This window comes from Xenopus laevis, chromosome 7L (genome assembly GCF_017654675.1).
Source record: "Xenopus laevis strain J_2021 chromosome 7L, Xenopus_laevis_v10.1, whole genome shotgun sequence".
NCBI lineage: Eukaryota > Metazoa > Chordata > Amphibia > Anura > Pipidae > Xenopus > Xenopus laevis.
Genome location: NC_054383.1, coordinates 87,663,407 through 87,685,649, shown reverse-complemented (window position 1 = coordinate 87,685,649; position 22,243 = coordinate 87,663,407). Strand labels below are relative to the sequence as shown.

Below are 22,243 nucleotides of genomic sequence, written 5' to 3'. Positions count from 1 at the left end.
AAAATACATGCACTTGCACATATACCACTACTAGTAAAACAAGGGACCAATACCCTCTCTTTTGTATGCTTATAACCCATGTAGCCCACTCATGTATAATAAAAGTTAAATATGTTCAGTTTAATATACAAAAGTCAATGGTGATACAACAAATCAATTATATTTTGTTGTGTTGTGCATTTTGCACCATTATCATTACACTTTAACACACTCACCCATGGCATTAAATACAGCGTAATATACTGATTGTATTTCGAAAATTCTGATTACTGGAATGGGGGCTATTTGTATGTGCTGGACCTCAGCCACAGGGGAAGGAAATCTTTACAAAATTGAATTAGCAATGCATTTGGTGCCTTTAAAAGACTCTTGTGGTATCTACTCTTCAGTCTCTGTGGAACAAAATGAAATCAGAATTTCAATAGGATTACTCAAAGGAAAGAGAATGATTAGTCAGCTAGATAAGTGTCAGGTAACTGTACACGTTTCATTCACTTCTAGTCCCTTGGAGTGATTTTATTTCTTCTGTGTTGCTGGAACTTACACCTTTGTTTGGGACTGTGCTGAAGGCTAGTTTTAAGTACAAGACAACTTCTATGAGAGCATCAGCTATGGCACATTTATATCTTCTTGTAACAGTTCTTTCAGGTAAGGCTTTCTTATTGTATTTTTAAATACATCATACACTAATTTAAACCGTTTGCTACAGAGGAGCATTTAGACGGCTGAAAATCTTGTCTTGTCAGAGTTCAAAATATGTGATAGAAGCTACAATGATTTTATGAAAAATGATATTTTGTCAGGGTAGGCCACTAAACTATGTATACATTTTAAAGAATACTTAACTGAAAGTATACTGAAAAAGTGCAGGCTTGAACACTTGAACTCTCCTCTGATTATAGGGGTTATGTATTAAAGGTCAAGTTTGTGAGGTTTTTTCACTCACAATAAACTCACAATGTAAACAAACTCAATGTTTGCTTATTTATGAAAAAATCAGAATGTAAAAAACTCGAATACCTAGAATTTATCAAATTTTTGAGCGCAAACCAGTGTAAAACCCCGGAAAATCATGAGGGCAAAAAACACCATCAGATGGTTAAAGGGACCCCTGCCATTGACTTTTACATAAATTTGACAGGTCTTAGCTGGCGTATTTTCAGATTCTGACATATTGAAAAATGTTTTTCTGAAAAATTTTAGTTTTTCTTAGTGAAACTAACCTAGAAAAACTCTAATTTTTAAAGAAAACACAACTCGACCTTCAATAAATAACCCCCTAGGTCCACAGAAAAATGCATTTATTTTCACATGATAATGGGATCTCAGTTTTGATAATTCATAGAGCATTTCTGGTTTGAAATCAGACTATATAATTTCACAGTATTGTTTTTCACTTGTTTGAAATCATGTCTCACAAGATAAATTACACCTTTCTGATATTCCCTGGAATAGCTTTGCAGATACAGTAGCAAGTTCCACTGTACCATCTGGTTTTCTCTGTGTTCCTAACATCCTGTGTTACTTCAGCTATGTGTTTTATTACCATATATTTATTTGGAAAGTAGTATTTGTAAAGGTCATTGTTTTAATGGGAAAATATGCTGAACAGACCATACTTACTCATAGGGGCAGGTTTGTCAAGGGTCGAAGTGAATTCAAGGGAATTTTCAAAGTAAAAAAATTTATTTTTTGGATACTTCAACCATAAAATAGGATGCTTCGACTTCGATTTGAAGTAAAATCGTTCGAATATTCGACTATTCGATAATCGAAGTACTGTCTCTTTAAAAAAAACTTCAATTTCAATACTTCGCCAAATTAAACCTGCTGAAGTGCTATGTTAGCCTATGGGGGCTTTCTAGAGCATTTTTCAAAGTTTTTGGAAGTCGAATTAAAATTATTCGATCGATCACTGAAATCCTTCGAATCGTTCGACCGCAGGAAAACCCAAATTCGCTGAAAAAAACTTTGACTCCGATATTCGAAGTCGAAGTATTTCTATTCGATGGTCGAATTTCGAAGTATTTTTATCTTCGAAATTCGACCCTTGATAAATCTGCCCCTCATACATATTTGTTTTTGGGGTCCCCACTTACATTTATATTGCATTATCTCATTGTTATCAGTGAGATCAGTGAGGTTTTGCCAATTTTAGTTAAACATAGTTAACATGCTTGTGCTCTTTCATAAATGGCCGGTGTATATTATAGCTGGTTTTCTGTTGGCTTTACACTGGTGGCTAAGATGCTTAATATAGCTTTATCTGATCTAACTAGCTATGATATAAAAATAATCTATTAATAACCTTTAGCACCAAATGACTTTTTGGCTCTAAGTAGGGTTTTCAACCATACCATGGACATCTTTTTATTAACAAGGACGTATACCACCATTCAAAATGCATGCAATGAATAGGGCTTGTGCTGAAAATATTTTTTGTCTATTGTTTTAATATTGAAAAATCTATGGTTTTTGTTACTTCTACAAACAACAAATGAGGAAAATTAAGCTACTCCATGTTTGTTCCTTGTGAGGTAGACAATTAGATTCCCAGTCACAGATAATAAGAGCCATTCTTTAGAACAAGGAGCTATTTGCACACTCAGAGTCTGTATAAAACATATATTTCCACTTGAAATTAGAAGTTAAACCCTACACTTTGGGGCACATTTACTATTGGTCGAATATTGAGGGTTAATTAACCCTCGATATTCGACCCTCGAACGATTCGAAGGATTTTAATCCATCGATCGAAGGATTTTCCTTCCATCAAAAAAAGCTTAGAAAGCTTATGGGGAAGGTCCCCATAGGCTAACATTGGTACTCGGTAGGTTTTAGGTGGCGAAGTAGGTAGTCTAAGTTTTTTTTAAAGAGACAGTACTGCGACTATCGAATGGTCGAATAGTCGAACGATTTTTAGTTCAAATCGTTCGATTCGTAGTCGAAGTCATAGTCGAAGGTCGAAGTAGCCAAAAAAGAAACTTCGAAATTCAAAGTATTTTTCATTCTAATCCTTCACTCGAGCTAAGTAAATGTGCCCCTATGTATCTGGTTTATTAATGCTTGAGCCTCTGGTCCCTAAAACCATGTGTGAGTTCCTAATGCAAACACGTATTGTCTTTTTTTACATTTGTGGGCTTGTTAAACCAAAATTGTTGTCTTAAGTATATATTATATTTTCAAAATATGCTCTGATTTATTTTTTTTGTATACTGCCCTGATAGAGGATACAGAGGGGCACATTTACAAAGCTCGAGTGAAGGATTCGAATTAAAAAAACTTCGAATTTCGAAGTGTTTTTTTGGCTACTTCGACCATCGAATGGGCTACTTCGACCTTCGACTACGACTTCGACTACGAATCGAACGATTCGAACTAAAAATCGTTCGACTATTCGACCATTCGATAATCGAAGTACTCTCTCTTTAAGAAAAACTTCGACCCCCTAGTTCGGCAGCTAAAAGCTACCGAACTCAATGTTAGCCTATGGGGAAGGTCCCCATAGGCTTGCCTGCGTTTTTTTGATCGAAGGATATTCCTTCGATCGTTGGATTTAAATCCTTCGAATCGTTCGATTCGAAGGATTTAATCGTTCGATCGTTCGATCGTTCGATCGCAGGATTTGCGCTAAATCGTTCGACTTCGATATTCGAAGTCGAACGATTTTAGTTCCTGGTCGAATATCGAGGGTTAATTAACCCTCGATATTCGACCCTTAGTAAATCTGCCCCTATGTGTTTCAGGATGGCTAAAAAAAAAAAAAAAGTGGTTTGCAAATTCCAGGAAACTTTTGCACTTGGCAGAATGGAAGGGGTCTTAAACCTTTTTGAATGCAATGTGTCTCTAACAAAAGATTGCTGGAATTCAACATCCCAGCATCCTCCAGTGTAATTAGGCTTAAAGCTGTAGTCCGGTGACAGCAGAGATACATCTTTAAACTAATACTGCACAATAAAACATTTTCTACATTTTCCAGTATCCTTAGCCCAATAAATTCAAGAGTGTCCTCTAGTAACAATCCTGCTTATTTAGTTTACAAATAACTCTCCCTGCCTTTTATACAATCTTCTCCACAGGGTTTTTTAAAAAATGTATCTCTCAACATCTAAACAGAACCATATCTGCTCTTCTGAATCAGATTACAATGTAATATGGACAGGCATGACTGATGTAGCTCTTGTATGGATAATTATTCCTCGAAAAACCCATTTGCATCTGTTATTAAGTTTGATATGAAAAGCAAGGGGGCAAAAGAGTCCATTGTAGGAAAGTATTTAATTCACTTGAGTGAATGTTTTTTTTAAGTACAGTTGTGACTGCAAATATGTAATCTAATGCTTTGGTTATTTGTTTTGTTTTTAAGTTGTCATTCCTGTATCTTCTGCTTCCCATATGAAGAATTCAAGTGTGCATGATTTGACTAATTACCTTTTGACTGACTACAGCAAAGGAGTACGACCAGTGAAAAATTGGACCCAAGCCACCACAATTTACATTGATCTCTTTATCCATGCTGTGCTAGATGTTGTAAGCAAATTTTACTTACTGTTATCACATTTCTTATGTTAGTTAAATCTTATTACTGCGTTAAACTCAATGAGTTGTACCAAATGAATGTATAAACACAGACAAACTGAAACAAATGTACATGTGGTCCTACACACAAACATGTCACATATCAGAATTCTCAGACTTCCTGCAACACTGAGTGGACTCCCAGAGCTTTATCTTCCGGGGTTGTGGCAAATAATGAAAGTTTGGGTTGGATATTGACTAACATGCCTACATTTTAGTCATAGAGCAAGGAATAGTAGCCTGGCAGTTGCTATGGACACTTTTTACCTCCAGGCCAATAGGCAGGAAGAATAAATATGCCTTATTTACTTTATCCTTTCATAAGACCCTCACATTTCATACTTCCTTGTTCTCTCTATTAAAGCCCCCTCCATAATTGCCCATGTTTGCTATCTCCCTACGCCTACCCTATACTTTTTTTGAAAAAGCTTTTAATGTTTATAAATATTGAAATATAATATATTCAGATGAAGACATGTACAGTTTATGTTTATTTTTGCTAGAAATGTAAAAGGACCACTAAAATGCAATCAAAAACCCTGTGCATAGCTAACCTATGCTTGGGACATTTCATTTTGTTTTATATCCTCCTTTGTGAATGGAGTGAGTACATGCTCAGCTTTCATCGGTCTTATCACTTTGTGCTTGTTAATTACAGTGTATTAACAATACAATGCTCTGTAGTCTCACTATATTAGATAACAGCAAAATGAGTGACATTGCTAATATGGATAAATCTGACAGGATTGAGTGTGGGCAGGGACGCCATCAGAAATCATTAGACGCCATAAAACAACATTTTCTGGGTCTTCTAATCCCCCATCCCAGATCCCGGTCACACTACAGTAAAAAGGCCACACAGACATCAGTGCTAAAAACGGTAAACACACAGACACATGAGTTATAAAAAGCCATTGGTGGTCAGGACCCCCCTAGAAAAAAAAAAAAAAAATCAATGGTGGTCAGTCCCCCTATTAAATTAAAAAAAAACATTGACGCCAGGGACCCACATTAATGTTTTTAAAAAAACATTGGAGGTTAGGCCCCCCTACAAGTTAAAAAAAAAAACAATTGGTGGTTGCAGTCGAATTTTTAAAGAGACAAACTGAATTTTAACTATTCCGTAGTCGAAGTACACAAATATAGCTTGAAATTCGAATTTTTTCAATTTGAAAATTCACCTTGACCTTTGATAAATTTGCCCCTTGGCAATTCAGTCCAATCAGAGGCTTTCGGCTCTTTCCGCGGCTTTCGGCTCCAAATGGTGGCTTTCGGCTCTTTTTGTGGCTTTAGTCTCCAATCGGCGGCTTTCAGAAGCTTTCAGAAACTTCTGCGGCTTTTGGCAAAACAAAGGGGGCCCCCGGCTAATCCAGGAAGTTTAGCGCAGCTGGCCCCTTAAAGCGCCAGGCCCATTACAGTTGTACCCCCTGTGCCCCCCTCATGGCAGGCCTGGTGGGTGCAAGTTAAAGAGCTTTAGGTAAGATTTAGGGCCCCTTTAAGGAAGAAGTCCTGCAGAGTTAGACATCTTCCTGCAAACCATTATTTGACCAAGTGCAGTAATTTGAACCTGTGAGTACTAATATCATTCTCCTAAACCTGATTAATGACTTGGGAACTAATTATAATGTGAAAGGATGCTGATTTATATGGCATGTCTTCTGGAGGTGAGGTTTCATTTCATCAAAGATAAACCTGGTACAACTATTCAGGAAATAGAAGTAATCAATTTAAATGTAACCTAGTAATTATCACAGTGAGACGGGATAGCTAAGAGTGTTTTAAGCAGACTTTCTAAAGTGAATATAAAGTTAATATTTCAAATAACCATTTGCCCACTAACCATAAATCATATGTTTTTCAGTATAGTCTGATGAGCAATATTTTAAAGTATCACAAGGCTTGCTTCCAAAAATAAATGTTCTGGTCTGCTACAAAGCATTCAAGAAAACCAGTTACCTTGTATGCTTAAAGGGATACTGTCATGGGAAAAACATTTTTTTCAAAATGAATCAGTTAATAGTACATCAGAATTCTGCACTGAAAATCATTTCTCAAAAGAGCAAACAGATTTTTTTATATTCAATTTTGAAATCTGACATGGGGCTAGACATTTTGTCAATTTCCCGGCTGCCCCTGGTCATGTGACTTGTGCCTGCACTTCAGGAGAGAAATGCTTTCTAGCATGCTGCTGTTTTTCCTTCTCAATGTAACTGAATGTGTCTCAGTGGGACATGGGTTTTTACTATTGAGTCACTGAGTGTTGTTCTTAGATCTATCAGGCTGCTGTTATCTTGTGTTAGGGAGCTGTTATCTGGTTACCTTCCCATTGTTCTTTTGTTTGGCTGCTGGGGGGGGAAAGGGAGGGGGTGATATCACTCCAACTTGCAGTACAGCAGTAAAGAGTGATTGAAGTTTATCAGAGCACAAGTCACATGACTTGGGGCAGCTGGGAAATTGAGAAAATGTCTAGCCGCATGTCAGATTTCAAAATTGAATATAAAAAAATCTGTTTGCTCTTTTGAGAAATGGATTTCAGTGCAAAATTTTGCTGGAGTAGCACTATTAACTGAGGCATTTTGAAAAAAACATGTTTTGCGATGACAGGATCCCTTTAAAGGAGAACTATACTTCAAATAATTAGGCTAAAAATTATATATCTTTTGCTTCAGCTTCCCAGCCATTTAGCAGTGAGGACCTGGGCCTCTAAATATACCCCAGCATCTCCCTGTTTTTCTTTCTGTTGATGCACAGCACCTGTGTCGGACTGGGGCCCACCAGAAGACCTTAGGCTGAGGGACCACTATCTAAACTATTATACCTCCTCACTCAATCGCTTTATTATCCTAGTCTCTTTTCTCTACATACTATACTCTAGTTTTTCATTATCAAGCCTCTTTGTTCCCATAAATGGGGAATGACCTTGAAATAGGCCAAATGGTTAGAAGCAAGAGGCCCGCTGACTCCTGGGCCCACTGGGAGTTTTCTTGGTATCCTGGTGGGCCAGTCGGACACTGCACAGCACAAGCTTAGGTCCACTGTCTGTTATTGAGACTTAGGAACAGACTCACAATATACAGTATATATACAATACAAAAATCATGGACATTAGATGACGGTATAGGAACAAATGCTTTCTATATCAGAACTGATTAAAAATCAGCCCTGTAATACAGATATCCCTCAGTTTCTGCTACTGTTTTCATAATATTCAACAGCCCCAAGGTTTAACTTGCCAACGGAGCATGATGCATTGTCACTGACACTCAAAAGATGACATAACTAAATACTATTGAACATTTGAAGTAATGGATGGTATGGATAATTTACTGTTATATGGCCATAGCATCTCTGGTTTCAACAATAGCATTTTTCTAAGAAGAGCCCCTTATTGAGCATTCTGACCACAACACGGGAGGGAGCTCTGAAGGAGCAAGTGCCCTGGTTGATTGTAAAAAATTTTTGGTTGCTATAGGTTACTGTACCTGTTCAAATTTATGCCTTTTAATACATATGGGTGATAGTATGATGCTCTATTAATTTTATAATATTGTCCTTCTTATACCCAAAGATGGGAAGAATCTTCATTCCTGCTCCCATAGCCTTATCACTTTTCTTTATAAATTTCACCTTGACTGTGTTTGTATGTATGCTCTGCTTGAACTAATGGGTTTGATGATGGGCATTATCAGTGCTGTCAAGGCTGCTTAATCATTAGCAACTGCAGTCAAGCTCTTGAAAATTGTTTGCCCAGCACTGAACAGAACATGGAAGTATTATTTCTGTTTTGACATTATGCATAGAACATTTGGTTATAGCAATATGAAGCCATGAGATCATATAAATAAATGTTCATTGTTAAAAATGTCAACTGTCATTATTTACTGATGGTGTATTTCTGGCCCCTGCTGCTCTGCATACTTGTAATATCTCTTTATTTTGATTTTGAAAAATATTGCAGTGTATAAGCATATACTGTAACACCCCATCCAATGGCTTGCCCCTTTTTCTGTGCATTGCTCACAATATTAGAACAGCTCTTAAATTTGTGGGATGGTTGCTGTGCTTCCCCAATTTCTTAAAGCAGTCCAGTCATCTTAAATCAAGGGCATTCAATAAGCTATTCAGAAATACAGTGACCCACATTTGACTCTATTCTGCCCTATAATATTCATCACCAACCCAAGTCAAAATCCCTCCAGTCTTCTCTGACCTGAACCCACCACTAGTGCCACCAAGAGGGATGAGATTACAGAATAAAAGTCCAGGGTCATGCGTGATTGCTAACATGGCAGTTCTGTCATTACCAGACACAGGAATATAGAACACGAACAGCACCTTCTTGATATAATAAAAAGGCCTTTATTCAAACATGGCACAGACCAATCGTAGCATTACCAGACACAGGGCCTAAGCTGGCAGGTCTAGTTTTACTAACAACTGGACCCACCACTTGCCTGAACCCCCGTCCATTTAACCTCTTCATGACTTTAACCACTCCAATCCATATTCAATGCTTCTACCCAATTAAAAGCTGGGTGAAGGTACTTCATGTATAATGTCTCATCTTACATGCACTAAAATAGATCTTCTTTTTCAGGATGGACAGAATCAGAAGCTGACCAGCAGTATCTGGTACAGACAGGTACAATATATGAACCTATACAATTTCACTCAGGCATAAAGTTGGAAAGGAGGCAATTTTCATTAAAGCTTCACAATTCCATATATATCCTTATACTTCAAGAATTCATCCTATTACTATTCATCACAATCCTTTTTGTCCACCATCAACAAAATAACTCACAAAAGTACTCACAAGTCACAGCGTTTTCCGATGTGCAATAACACATACCAACCAATAATAAAATAGCTGCTGATTGATTATTAAGGGTTACTGCATGAAAAAACTCTCTAAAACATTTTTAGAGCAGGTTTATGAACCATTTAAAAGGGCATCACATCTCTTTTTCAATATAAGCTTCAACATACAGACTGCTGCTGAACAAACTTTTTGGCTATTATTTTAATTAAGGAATAGCTGTGATTTTGCTAACTAGTTTTCTCACTCTTTACCTGGTTCTGCCAAATCACTGTTCCAGTTCAAAGATGGGACTTATCTTAAAATCTGAAAAAGGCTGCAATGTATGAGAAGGGGTTATTTATAATAGGCTTAGTATTTCTGTTTGAACTGGTTACACTGTTTAATGTTGGAAAGGAGGAAGTTAAAGGGAAAACAAAACATTTTCTCATAAAGGCTTTATAATAGAAAAAAGTTATTTACAATTTACAAGAAGTTTACAATTAACAATAGAACGAATACAACACAAGTCTTATTTATTGCACAAGCATATTTATAGATGTATACTGCCCCTAATAATCTAGCCTTTATATTGCTAGACTGCAGTTCATATGCATTAACTCATGATAATATAATATGGAGTATGCCTGGAGTTTAGTCTAGTAACATTTAAGTGGAGCAATAATGGTTCTAAAATGTGTGTCTATAGTGAAATAATATGTAATTGTAAGCAACTTTCTAATATACATTAATTTAAATTGTTCAATAGTTTTAAAGTTAATTGTAAATGCAATTGCCATTAAAAGCTGTATCTGTCTGCCTGTTTACAAGCGCTGCACTACTCTCTAACTGCTAAAGCAATGTGGCAGTAGCAAGTTGATTTCCAAGAAAGTAGGAGAACTGATCGCTACATTGTTTTTAAGAGTTCAGAAAAGCAAAAGGGATAAACCAGTACAGGTATTGCTTTCAAATGCAATTTTAGCTACATATTAAAAAACAATTTACTTCAGATATATGGGAAAGTTGTTTAGAATTACATCATCTTTCAAAATGCAAAAACAAATGTTTGGATGGAGTTCCCCTTTAAAGTCATATGCTAATTCGAGTTTTCTAATTTTTCTATATATTTTAATATTGTTTTCTTTTGTTTTGTTTTCTTTTTCCCAGATGTGGCGTGATGAATTTTTAACATGGAATTCCAGCCAATTTGATGGAATTGGAGAAATTTCTCTTCCTCTAAGCGTTATATGGGTCCCAGATATTGTCATCAATGAATTGTACGTGTGATTTATTTGGTTTATAATACTTGTTCTAAAATTTACTGTGTTATCAGTTATAATGACATCCACCAAAAATCATATATATGTTAATTGTTCAACAAAATCAGTGTGATTAAAATATATTATGCACTGAATCAGTTTAGGATGACTGGAAGCTATGAATATATACATTATTCACAGAGCTTTATCAGACCACTGGTACAGAAGCCATCTGACCATGAAGATCCCTATACATTGCCCCTCTAGATGCTTATCTTTTTGATGTTATCTACCCTATCTTTGCAGGGAATATACTATATGACCAAAAAATACATTATCAAAAACACTTAGCAGTCATTTGTATGGCTTTTGCTGTCAATTTATACTAAGCTGCCTATTACATTTTGTTAATGTTAATTGGATAATTAATTTTTCGAAAACTAATTTTTACTACAGTGTGGAAGATGGGAAATACCCCGATCTGCCATATGTCTATGTGAGTTCCTCAGGAACCATAAGGAACTATAAGCCCATGCAAGTGGTATCAGCATGCAACCTGGAAACATACGCATTCCCATTTGATATACAGAACTGCAGCCTAACCTTCAGCAGCTGCTTGCATACAGGTACTGAGGTTCTTATGGGAGCTTTGACATTTCAAGGCAGGAATAATATATATATATTAGATGAGTCTGAAGAAAAATATGCAACCATCAAGTTCAACCTTTTATGCATCAAGATCAGCCTTTGACATGGTAGAACTTCTAGTTCTACTACAGTTGTTATCTATTATACCTAACTTTGTTTAGCAAACCTTCTAACAACCACCATGCCTCACTTGATCTATGATGACCATGGTACAAGATACAAATAATGCAAATAATAGACAAGATAAAGGCAATTTATAATACCATTGGCCACAATGATGCGATCAAAAAAGACCCATGCATCTTAAGATGTCGCCCATAATTCCATACATTTCACAATCTTTGCCTTGTTCCCTAGCTCATACTCTGAGTTGCTGTAAGGACTTACTGAGCATGCTTAGAAATATTAAACGTTAAAGTAGACCCTCTGGGGCCTCACATTGGAGGCATAGCTTTGACTTGGCAGTTTTATACCACAATGTTGCAACTACTGCTCAAAATCAGTAAATTGTAGCAAATTGACTAAATATAATCTACCAGATGTGCCTACCATATATGAATATCTTAAATATTTTCCAGGAGCTTGTAAATGTTAATAGTAAAGGGAATGTATACAGGGAATAAAACATTACAAGTGACTGCTTATTTTAATATCTTACTTTTTTTAAAATTTTGCCTCCAAATTTTTACTTCCTAATTTGATTTAAACACTTAATGAGAATCCAGCAGTTATTGTAATAGCTCAGTTATTGTACTTGTAATAGCTAAGGATTGGAATCCCATAGTTCCCAAACTGTGAGGCACAAGGTGGAACAAACTGTGACTGAGGGATCCAGCTTTAAAGGCAGTTAGGATAAGATATTTGAGGAGTACAGCCTAAAGTACAATTAGAGTGATTCATGGGGTGGGCAATCATTTGCTTTAATAGATATTCATGGGACTATATTTGAATGGATAATATAATGTATGTACTAAGGGGTGCCATGACCAAATGTAGCACTGCAAAGAGGGTCTTGAACCTAAATGGATAAAAATATTGATATGCAGGTCCACCATATAGCACAATGAAGTAGCCAGCCATGGATTCACAGCAAAATTCCAAATTTCGTCATGTGCGAATGTTTTGTGAAACGTTTGACTTTAATGCATTAGGACAAAAAAAAGTAGCCATCAGAAAAAACACCCATTGACTAATGCATTAGGAGCGAAAAAAAAATAGAAAAAAAAAAATATATATATATATATATATATTTTTTTTTTAATGCCAATTTATTTTTTCACAGTGAATGACTTGAACCTCTCAATTTGGAGAAGTTCTAAAGAAATCAGTGAGGATAAAAGCATATTTCTGAATGATGGTGAATGGGAGCTTGTCTCTGTTCCTTCCAGCTATGAAATCCTGCACACTCAGGGTCGAAACTTTGCCCAAGTCCAATTCAATGTAAGTATCAAACATGTATCAAGCATTGACTATTACCTTGGTGTATGTAAGTGAATGTCCTAGTGTTATTAACAGTGAGCAGTTTTGTAGCAGTGCAATACAAACAACCCCAAACATCTATCTGAAATGTGGATATATTGAGAACTGCATATTCACAGGAAATCTTTATAAAATCAATTGTTTCTGGAACTCTTTGAGCAACCTATGGCACTGGCACTTTTGGGGAATTATAAGAAGGCACTGACTTAGTAGTTCTTTAGCACTTTCAGTTTTTAAATATTCCTTTAGTCATGAAAGAAATGCGGAGCATTAATAACTCAAATCAAGTGAGCCAGAATAGGTGATTTACCTCTGAATTAGAAATTGATGTTGTCGCTCTAAGCTAAAATGCCACAGCTCGTTAATTTGCATATGAGCCATTGGTGTGAAATAGGATAGTGAATCTTGTAGGGAATACATAGCTGCGCATGAAGTAATACGGGAAACTGCTATTAACCCACACATCATTACCTGTGAGAAGGATTACACAGAAATACATGCATGGATGTGCCAACACAGGCAAATTCAAAGGGAGGTGAGAGGGGGAATTTTAACCCTCAAGAATACAGACAGGTTCACCTTGAGAGTCTAAAACATGTTCAGCATCTGAATTAAGCAAGGCTTTTAAAGGAGAAGTAAAGCCTAAAAATGAATGAATGAATAAAAATGCCATATTTTATATATTAAACTTATTGCACCAGCCTAAAGTTTCAGCTTGTAAATAGCAGCAATGATCCAGGACTTCAAACTTGTCACAGGGGGTCACTATCTTGGAAAGTGTCTGCGGGCTCTGAGCAGCTGTTGAGAAACTAAGGTTGGTCTGTAATATAAGGTGATGCTACAGGGCTAAGTATTAAATTCTTATGCTAACTGCACTGGTTTCTGTTCTGCCATGTAGTCATTTTCTGTATTAATTACTAATCAGCCTTATATTGTGACAATTCTATTCTATGTGTACTGTATATTGTGAGTGGGACCCTAAGCTCTTTAAGTGACAGTAGCACAGAGCATGTGCAGCGAATCAGTAGAAAAGACGATGGGGAGCTACTGGGGCATCTTTTGAGACACATATCTTTACTGCTTAAGGGGTGGTTGCCTTGGGCTGGCACAGAAGCACAAAACATAATGTACAACATTTCTAGCTACTTCTTTAGTTAGGCTTTAGTTCTCATTTAATCACTAAGCATCCATGAAGATGTAACCTCTTACAGTCTGTAATACTTTGAGCAGCAAAGTAGTTCTGGTCACTGTAGTGTAGGGATTCTTCTGTTGAGCAGGGGCATAACTACAGAGTGTTTCCCCCTCCAGCAAAAAGCAATTCAGAAGGACCCAGAGAGCACAGAGTCTTTGTCAGGCCCCCACCCCTTGCCTGCTCCCATGTGCACACATACACGCACCACTGCAACATCAGACCTGCTTCCTCTATAATTACTGCCAGGGCCGATCCTATAAGACAAAAATCGGCCTCTGGTAACTTTAAGAGACGAAATTCCGTTTTTTAAAAGCAAATGCAAAAACGCTCACTGCACTAGCGATGCGCCCCCCCCACGACCCGCTCTGACTAGCAGCCCCTGAAACACCCCTGGTTACACCACTGTTTGTAAGTACAATGTGTGTCAATCACACAATCAACATCTGTTCCAAAAAAATACTTTCTACAAGAGATACCTCTTTTACTAGGATTACTGGGAAAATACCCTTTTTTGGGTCTAAACGAAAAATTTTTAGGTTTTTTCTAGATTTATTAAAGCCTGATGCAGCAAAAAGCCAGAAACGGAAAATCCATCACCTGAGACCTGCCGAGGTTGTGTAAAAGTCCATGGTAACGATGCCTATCCTATTTTGTCGTTTCTGTGGTCAGTGCTGGAATTAGCACGAAAATCTGACCATTTCGACTTTTCAGACAAAAATCTGAAAAATTTGGGCTTCTCGTGAAAAAGACTGAAATAATTGAGCTATTCAAAAAAAAACCCAGACAAAAATTGTACAATTTGGGTTGTCGCTCAATTTTATTGAGTTTTTACCCAAATAATTTAAATCAAGCTTTTTTTAATAATAAATAAGGTAAAATCGGCTCCCCCTCCCACCCTTCATGAATATAGCAGTGCCAAACACAGGCAAATGTATATACATGGGGCTGGCCATAGGTTTCGGACCACAGAGACTTTCTGCCATTTATTTGTACAGGGCGACAGGGTATATAGTGCAAGAAAATGTTGGAATGCAGCCATTTTTTGCTCTTTTGACACTGCTTTCTTGTTATCCTTTATTGGTAACTTTGTTATAAGCTAATAGGGCCCCTGAACAAAGGTTGCTTTCCTAAAAAGGGATTGAACCAAAGAAATCTGACAACACTGGTTTAACTCTAGCCCTGATATCTGCACACAGCAATATGATAGCATATTAACTTACCTGTGACTACTCTACAAATACTCTATCCATAACACTCAGATCATACATGTCCAGTAAGAGCTTGTGACCTTGAGTAATCCACCAGAATAAAAATAAGATTTGCTCTACTAAAATATTTATTGGTTCTGTCAATACCATACATACAAACTTTTTCGCTGCATGGGAAAACATTACTAATCAGTGAAAATTCAAAGTCTTCATTGGACAGTAAGTATACATTTTATGCATATTCCTATCCTGATTTTTGTTTCTGGCATGTATTACCTAGGTGACACTCTTTCTTAATATTATGGCTTGTCTATCAACACCAGCAGCATGGACTACCTAACCACACATAACATAAAAAGATAAATGGCCAGCCTGGGACAAAGCTCTCTCATGCAGCAGTGATTGCAGTTTTAATGGCAAAATCATTATCAATGCGACAATAGCTCACAAATGAGCAGAGGCTGAAATAAAGATGGGCGGGGGGAATTATGTGTGGAATAAATGAGTGCTTCCAAAATTCATAGCATCATAAAAAAACCTTATCAAATGAACCAGCAGAAGGTTAGATGAGCAGCAAAGCAATTAGGCTAACACCGTAGGGCTTCTATTTCATCTTCTATGTACTCATCATGTACAAATTCTCAATTAGATTTATTTCTTTCATTATCACTAAAGGGGATTCACAACAAGAGTGTATATAGCAAAGCCACCCCTTAAAGAAACAGAACCGAAATGTATGAGCATTTGTATAAAGGTGTCGTTTAAGTTAAACAGGAACTCACAGAAGAATTTCTCTACATTAAAGTTATAGGTATTGGTGTAGACAAAATTGAAGTAATGTTGATCAGTTATCGCAAAAAGTGTTTTAAGCTGTGCTTGTATATACAAATATTATTAATACAATAACACATATTTTTTATAGGTACCGTTAACAAGCTAATTGTACAGAATAAATACTAATAGCTAAATAACAATATTACATTCTGAAAAATCAGATACTTTAAGGGCTTGTTCACCATCCAAACACTTGTTTCAGTTTACTTGTTCTCAGATTGTTCACCAAAAATTAAGACTTTTTTAAATTGATTTCCTTTTTTTTTCAACCATTTTTCCAAAAGTTGAAGTTCTTGCATCTGGCTTTTCGGTCTGGCAGCTCAGTAATCCAGGTGCAGATTCTAAACTATTACAATTTGCTGCATTAATTGATATATTTCACAGGAGAATCTGTTGAATGGTAGCAACTATTGTATCAATTATAATAGCTGCCTTTAATGAAACTCAGGGATTCTGCTCAGCAGGGCCAAAGATAAGAAATCGATCATCTTATGTATCATTTAACAGTTTACTAAGTCGGCGACCCCCTTCACAGAGCTGCTTTTGAAAGACATAAGACATGAAATTTTAAGAAAGACATGAAAGTTTAAACTTCAACATTAAAAAAAAACTGTCAGAAACTGTCAGAAAAAGTAAGTAATTGAAAAAAGTCTTTATTTCTGGTGAACTTTCTGAAACCAGCCGAATTGGAAAACGTGTTGGAAGGTGAACAATCTCTTTAATGTCCAGAGAAAAAAAAACTAGAACTTCCATGTAGTCCATGAAGTGCCAGAGCATTCTAGTAGTTATACTTTCCTGTAGACACATTTTATGCAAAATAATATCTCTAAATGTGTCTAAATGCTTCTGTTTTCTGTTCTCTTTAGCGTGTAAAAGTCTTCAGGGTTAATTACAAACTCACCAGCAAGTGTGCTCTGAAATGGACATAGAGATGCTGGTGAAACCAGGAGCTACTGCCACCCTTGATCTGACAGTAGCTTCAGGGTTGTGGCAATGGGTTGCAGTAAAGGTTAGAAATGCCAAAAGTTACACAATCCTCACTCTCAAAATTCTAGACGTACCTGCATTATGGGGGAAAATACAGGTATGGTGATTTGGGTCCAAAAAATTGCACTTTGCACACTGCACTTGTGTATTTAAATGACCCCTTTTGTCGCTGTACAGAGCATTATTGCATATTTATACAGACAATATACATACTCAGTAGAAGTTTGCTAACTCATGTCCTACACATGTATTCATATCTTAGGCAAGGAAGTAACTGTCTAATGACTTCCATAATATTACTTGTTAAATGTTCTTTAACCAGCATCATTTTTTTCCTTGAAGGTATAATTTATCAATTGTTAATCAAATTAATAGTGGGATTGAAAGAATGCTATCAAAATATGGCTACTTTCTTTAAGGACCATTTAAGAAGAAAAAACCAAACCCATTTTTTTAATAGCTTTCTGCGTTTAAGATAATAAATCCCATACCCATACTATGTGTAATATCTCTGCTTTTTTTTCTAGCTTGTTATACGCCGACGTCCTATGCTCTATGTTGTTAACATTCTTCTCCCCAGCATTTTGCTCATGACTGTTGATCTTATGAGCTTCTACCTACCTCCTAATAGCAAGACACGTATAATGTTCAAGACCAGCATCCTTGTTGGCTACACAGTGTTTCGAGTCAACATGGTAGATGAACTGCCAGCTACTACCCTGATGGTGCCATTAGTTGGTAAGTGACAAATGAAAGGAATAAGTCAAAAATGTTAATAGTTAATTTAGGTTAAAAATAAACCAATGGTCCATCAACCTTTTCAATTGATCCCCAGACAATATATTCATATATATATACATACCTATATACATACCTATTGATACACTTTTGGAGCTGAAACTCGAGAGCTTGCATTTTGGCACCAAAATCCGTAGCGTGTGTCTGCACCTGGGCCAACAACATGTATCCAGGTGCAGGCACATCAAGAAGTATAACAACAGATTCTCAGCCAGCATTCGTCTGACATTAGCCTTAAGGTGGCCTTAGATGTTACAATTACGATCTTTCCTGGAAATAATCTTTCCAAGAAAGAATGTTAGTTTCAATACACACGTAGAGCTGAATTGTCAGATATACAGGTAGAAGCAATAGAATTCTACCTGTATCTGATGATTCAGCACTAACAATGGCCGATGTTTGGGTACCTTCAAAGGCGCCCAATCAAAATTTTCTGGCCAGTCAGATCGACAAGCCGACCAATATCCAAATCTTCTACCGATGTCGGTTGGCTCGTCTCCCACCATACATGCACAAAATATCATACAAAAATGTGTTTCGTGCAATATTATTGGTGCGTCTATGGCCACTTTTAGGAAGAAACCATTTGGATATCAGATGCAGTGTGGTTTCTTATCTGCTCTCATGTCTGCCAGTATCAATAAATGAGACATGAACCTACCATAGAAGTGTTGCTCTGCCCAAATAATGCTGGAATACAACAATTTGCATTATCCAAAACATTATCAATGACTATACATACTGGGAGCTGTAAGTTAGTAACATAAGAGGGCATTATACCCTTTATTCCTGCAACTAGAGTTAGATGAGCCGTATACACAGTTTTTTCTGTTATATACTGTAGAACAACTAAACAGCAGTATGTTACAGTGTAGTATCGTGAAGGTAAAATTACACAATAATATTTGTGTGGGACAAAAGGCAAGATGACTATAGTTCTGGTAATCAGCAATCTCAGAGGGGTATTCTCTTGCGTCTATAATTATTTTTTCGGTTAGGTACGTAAATTGAGTTTAAAGGAACAGCAAAAAATGAAAGCATTTTAAAGTAATTAACATATACTGTAATGTACTGTTAGCATGCATTGGTAGAAGCTATGTCTTTGCTTCAGAAAGAGTACTATAATTTATGTGAACAATGTGCTGTGTAGCCATGGAGGCAGTCATTTAAGCCGGAAAAAAAAAGGAGGCACAGGTTGCATAGTACATAACAGATAAGCCCTGTCCAATACAATGGTATTTTATCTGCTATCTCCTAAGTTACCTGTGCCTTTTCTCTTTTTCACCAGCTTGAATGGCTGCCTCCATGACTATGCAGCAGCTTGTTTAAAGGAGAACTAAACCCCCCCAGCCTTCTCCCACTATTCCCAAGGCTGTGACATTCTGACATCCTTCAAAAGCTATTAACTTTATAAAACTTAACACAATTTATGCAAATACATAACCTGTTATCCAGAATTCTCCAAACCTGGGTTTTTGCGGTCCTTGATCTCTAAAACATCATTTAAACATTAAGAAAATCCAATAGACTGGTTTGCCTCCAATAAGGATTAATTATATCCTAGTTGGGATCAAGTACAAGGTGCTGTTGTAATATTACAGAGAAAAAGCAAAGCATTAATATTGAATCTGTGTGAAATGGCCTTCCTGTAATTCTGAGCTTTCTGATCATGGGTGTGTGGATAATGGATCCTATACCTGTATAAAGAAAACAAAAAAGACTGTTAGGCAGGATTATAACAACATAAATATTTTTGTTTCATGTTGCAGGTGTGTTCTTTATAGTTTGCATGGCTCTCATGGTTTTGAGTCTTGGAAAATCAATATTTGTGATAAAGTTCCTTCACATGGACAAAGAAGATACAAGGGGAGCCCTTGTCTCTCAGTGCCTGTCGCTAACTAAAAGTAAACATAAGGACGACTCAGAACAGAAGTCACTAAGCTCTACCACTGAAACAGAAGGTATTTGTGTTTTAGAAGACTTTTCTAGTTACAAAAAAGTGACAATACCTATTATCAAGGCAATCAATTGTCACAGGTTGTAAGTTTGAGCTTTGCTAACACTTCTAGTGTTTGTACAGGGGCAACTCTAGCCCTCACAATTATCTGTATTGTAAACTAATTCAGTAAGTCTTGTATAAAACTATGAATTTAGCATACATACTATTGTAATGCTTTATCATAAAGGTAGTCATGCTTCCAATATAGTTAACAAAACACTGGGTATTTAGACTAGTGCTATCACTTTTATTAATTGACTCAAAAAAGTTGTAATAATAATAAAAATTTGTGGGAGTTAAAGAATTTTTTGAGATAAAGCATTTCATATATTTACATGGCTCTGCTGTTTGGTACACTGATCTGGTAATGCACTGGCCACACATAAATCCTTTCACTGCTACGGAGCAAACCTTAAAGCGTTTGTGTGGATAGATGTCACAGTTGATTTGTGATGCCTTGACTCAAAGTAAATACTCGCAGGAGCCCGGAGCTTTTTTATATAGGATTTATTTTAGTGATCAGTAATAGATGGAGGAATCTTATACTATAGAAATAGGGTTCCAGCTCAGGAGCCAGATTAAAAAATGCATCATACTCAAAGTTGACAGACCCTGACTTATAACTAATGGTACTGGGTTGCCAAGCAAAACATCCTTATTGAAAAGACAGTACAGTCAGACTGGTTCAAATCTATGGGGCCTATTTACTAACATTTGGATTTCCTTTATTCATAAATTGTATTTTTACGATAACAATTTGAAGTTTTCTTTCTATTTCTCAAACTCTAAAATTGCAAGATTTATTAAATGTAAAAACCATGAAAATCTCTTATACAAAACCTCTCCGAGAAAAAACAGTCAAGGTCCCATAAGTCAACGGGAGCTGTGTTGATCCTATTGGACATTTTTGTTAGCCATTCAGAGGTTTTCAGATTTATTTTGTCTAAAGATTTTAGAGATATGCATATTTTTCTGATAATTCAGCACTTTTTTCTGTTTGTACTTTTTATATACAGATCTTTTAATAAATTTCATGGAACTTGTGGTTTTAGAGAGTTTATTCGTGGCTTCAAAAATTCCACTAAAATTCATCCTTTACTAAATGGGCCTCTAGGTGTAGTGGTTCACAGATATAGATGCCATTTTCATGCAAGTGACAAAAAGCCTGAAATTGAATACTTTTATTCTATAATATCTGTTTGTTTATTGATTATTTTATAATTGTGATGCATGATTTGAAGCAATGTTCCCCCTAAACTGTGTACTCATTCCCATGTCAGATTCTGAGACAGAGCGCATTAAAAAAAATGATGGTAGTATTTTGAATGAAAACACAATTTAATACTTATTTGGACCCACCTACCTCGAAGTGCATACAGTTTTTTTTAATTTAAATAGTGCCCACAAAAATAAATTAGAGAGAATATTGCTTGAAAGTATGTACATCAGTAACTTAGGACCAGTGAAACAAATATGTCAACAAATAATGTTCATGTTTTTGTTACAAACCCTAACAAATCATTTTTGGGTCCTGTAGAGAATCTGGATTGTGAAGGAGAAGCAGACAGGGCAGACTTGTTCAGTTCCACATCTGATGACCTGAAGATGGGGGAGATCCTAGCAGAGGTGGCTTTAATCCGTTCCAACATGCTGAAAATGGAGTCAGAAGAAACATGGCACAACCACTGGCTCGCCCTGTGTTACAAACTAGACAGTCTTTTATTTAAAGCTTATCTGCTAGTATTCACAGCCTATGCAGCTACCCTCGGTCTGCTGTGGTGGGCATGGAGCTCTTATAAGGTCTATTAATAAGCATAATCAACACTTCTTTTTAAAGAATATGATTTTTCAAGATGGTAATATACTGTACATGATATAATGTTTCTCCAACTGTGAGTTATAAGGATATTAAAAGTAACCTTCTATTTATTGGGCAGCATGGGGGATCAGTGGGTAGCCTTCTACCTTGCAGCACTGGGGTCTTGAATTTGATTCCAGCTAGGGAAGGAGCTAGATGTTCTATACATGGGTTTTCTCTGGTTCTACTAAAACCCCAAAACATACATGCAGGTGAATTGTGACCTTAGACTGTAGTTCCACTGGGACAAGGACTGATGTGAATAATGTATAATCTCTGCAAAGTGCTTTGGAAATATGTTGCCACTATGTCTAATATAAATATTAAAGATCATGCAACTCTGAAGTGTTTAGCGCAGTATTAGAAATGGTTTTAACTAAATACCATAGTTGCTGAAAGTATTTTTTTTTTAAATGTATTGCTTTTAATATTTATTTTATAACCCACTTAACACCTCTCACTGCCCAATACCTCTCAAACTTCTCTCCAGAACTTTTCAGTGCAGGAGCTGGGGCAGGGAGCGGATCTGCTTCTCTCAGGCTGAAATCATTGGAGCCAACATGCTGTGTGCCTGGCTCTATATAGTGTCACAGAAAAATAAGCCA

General features: G+C 36.5%; 1 protein-coding gene across 1 annotated transcript; it reads left to right on the top strand.

Moving 5' to 3' along the window:
* Positions 1–520: 520 nt before the first annotated feature.
* On the top strand, positions 521–21,938 carry htr3b.L (5-hydroxytryptamine (serotonin) receptor 3B, ionotropic L homeolog). The gene is made up of 9 exons (XM_018225941.2): positions 521–648; positions 4,367–4,530; positions 9,176–9,220; positions 10,544–10,653; positions 11,092–11,261; positions 12,566–12,723; positions 17,511–17,721; positions 19,551–19,742; positions 21,318–21,938. The coding sequence occupies exons 1-9, from the start codon at positions 597–599 to the stop codon at positions 21,587–21,589; spliced, it is 1,374 nt and encodes a 457-aa protein (XP_018081430.1). The 5' UTR covers positions 521–596; the 3' UTR covers positions 21,590–21,938.
* Positions 21,939–22,243: the final 305 nt, after the last annotated feature.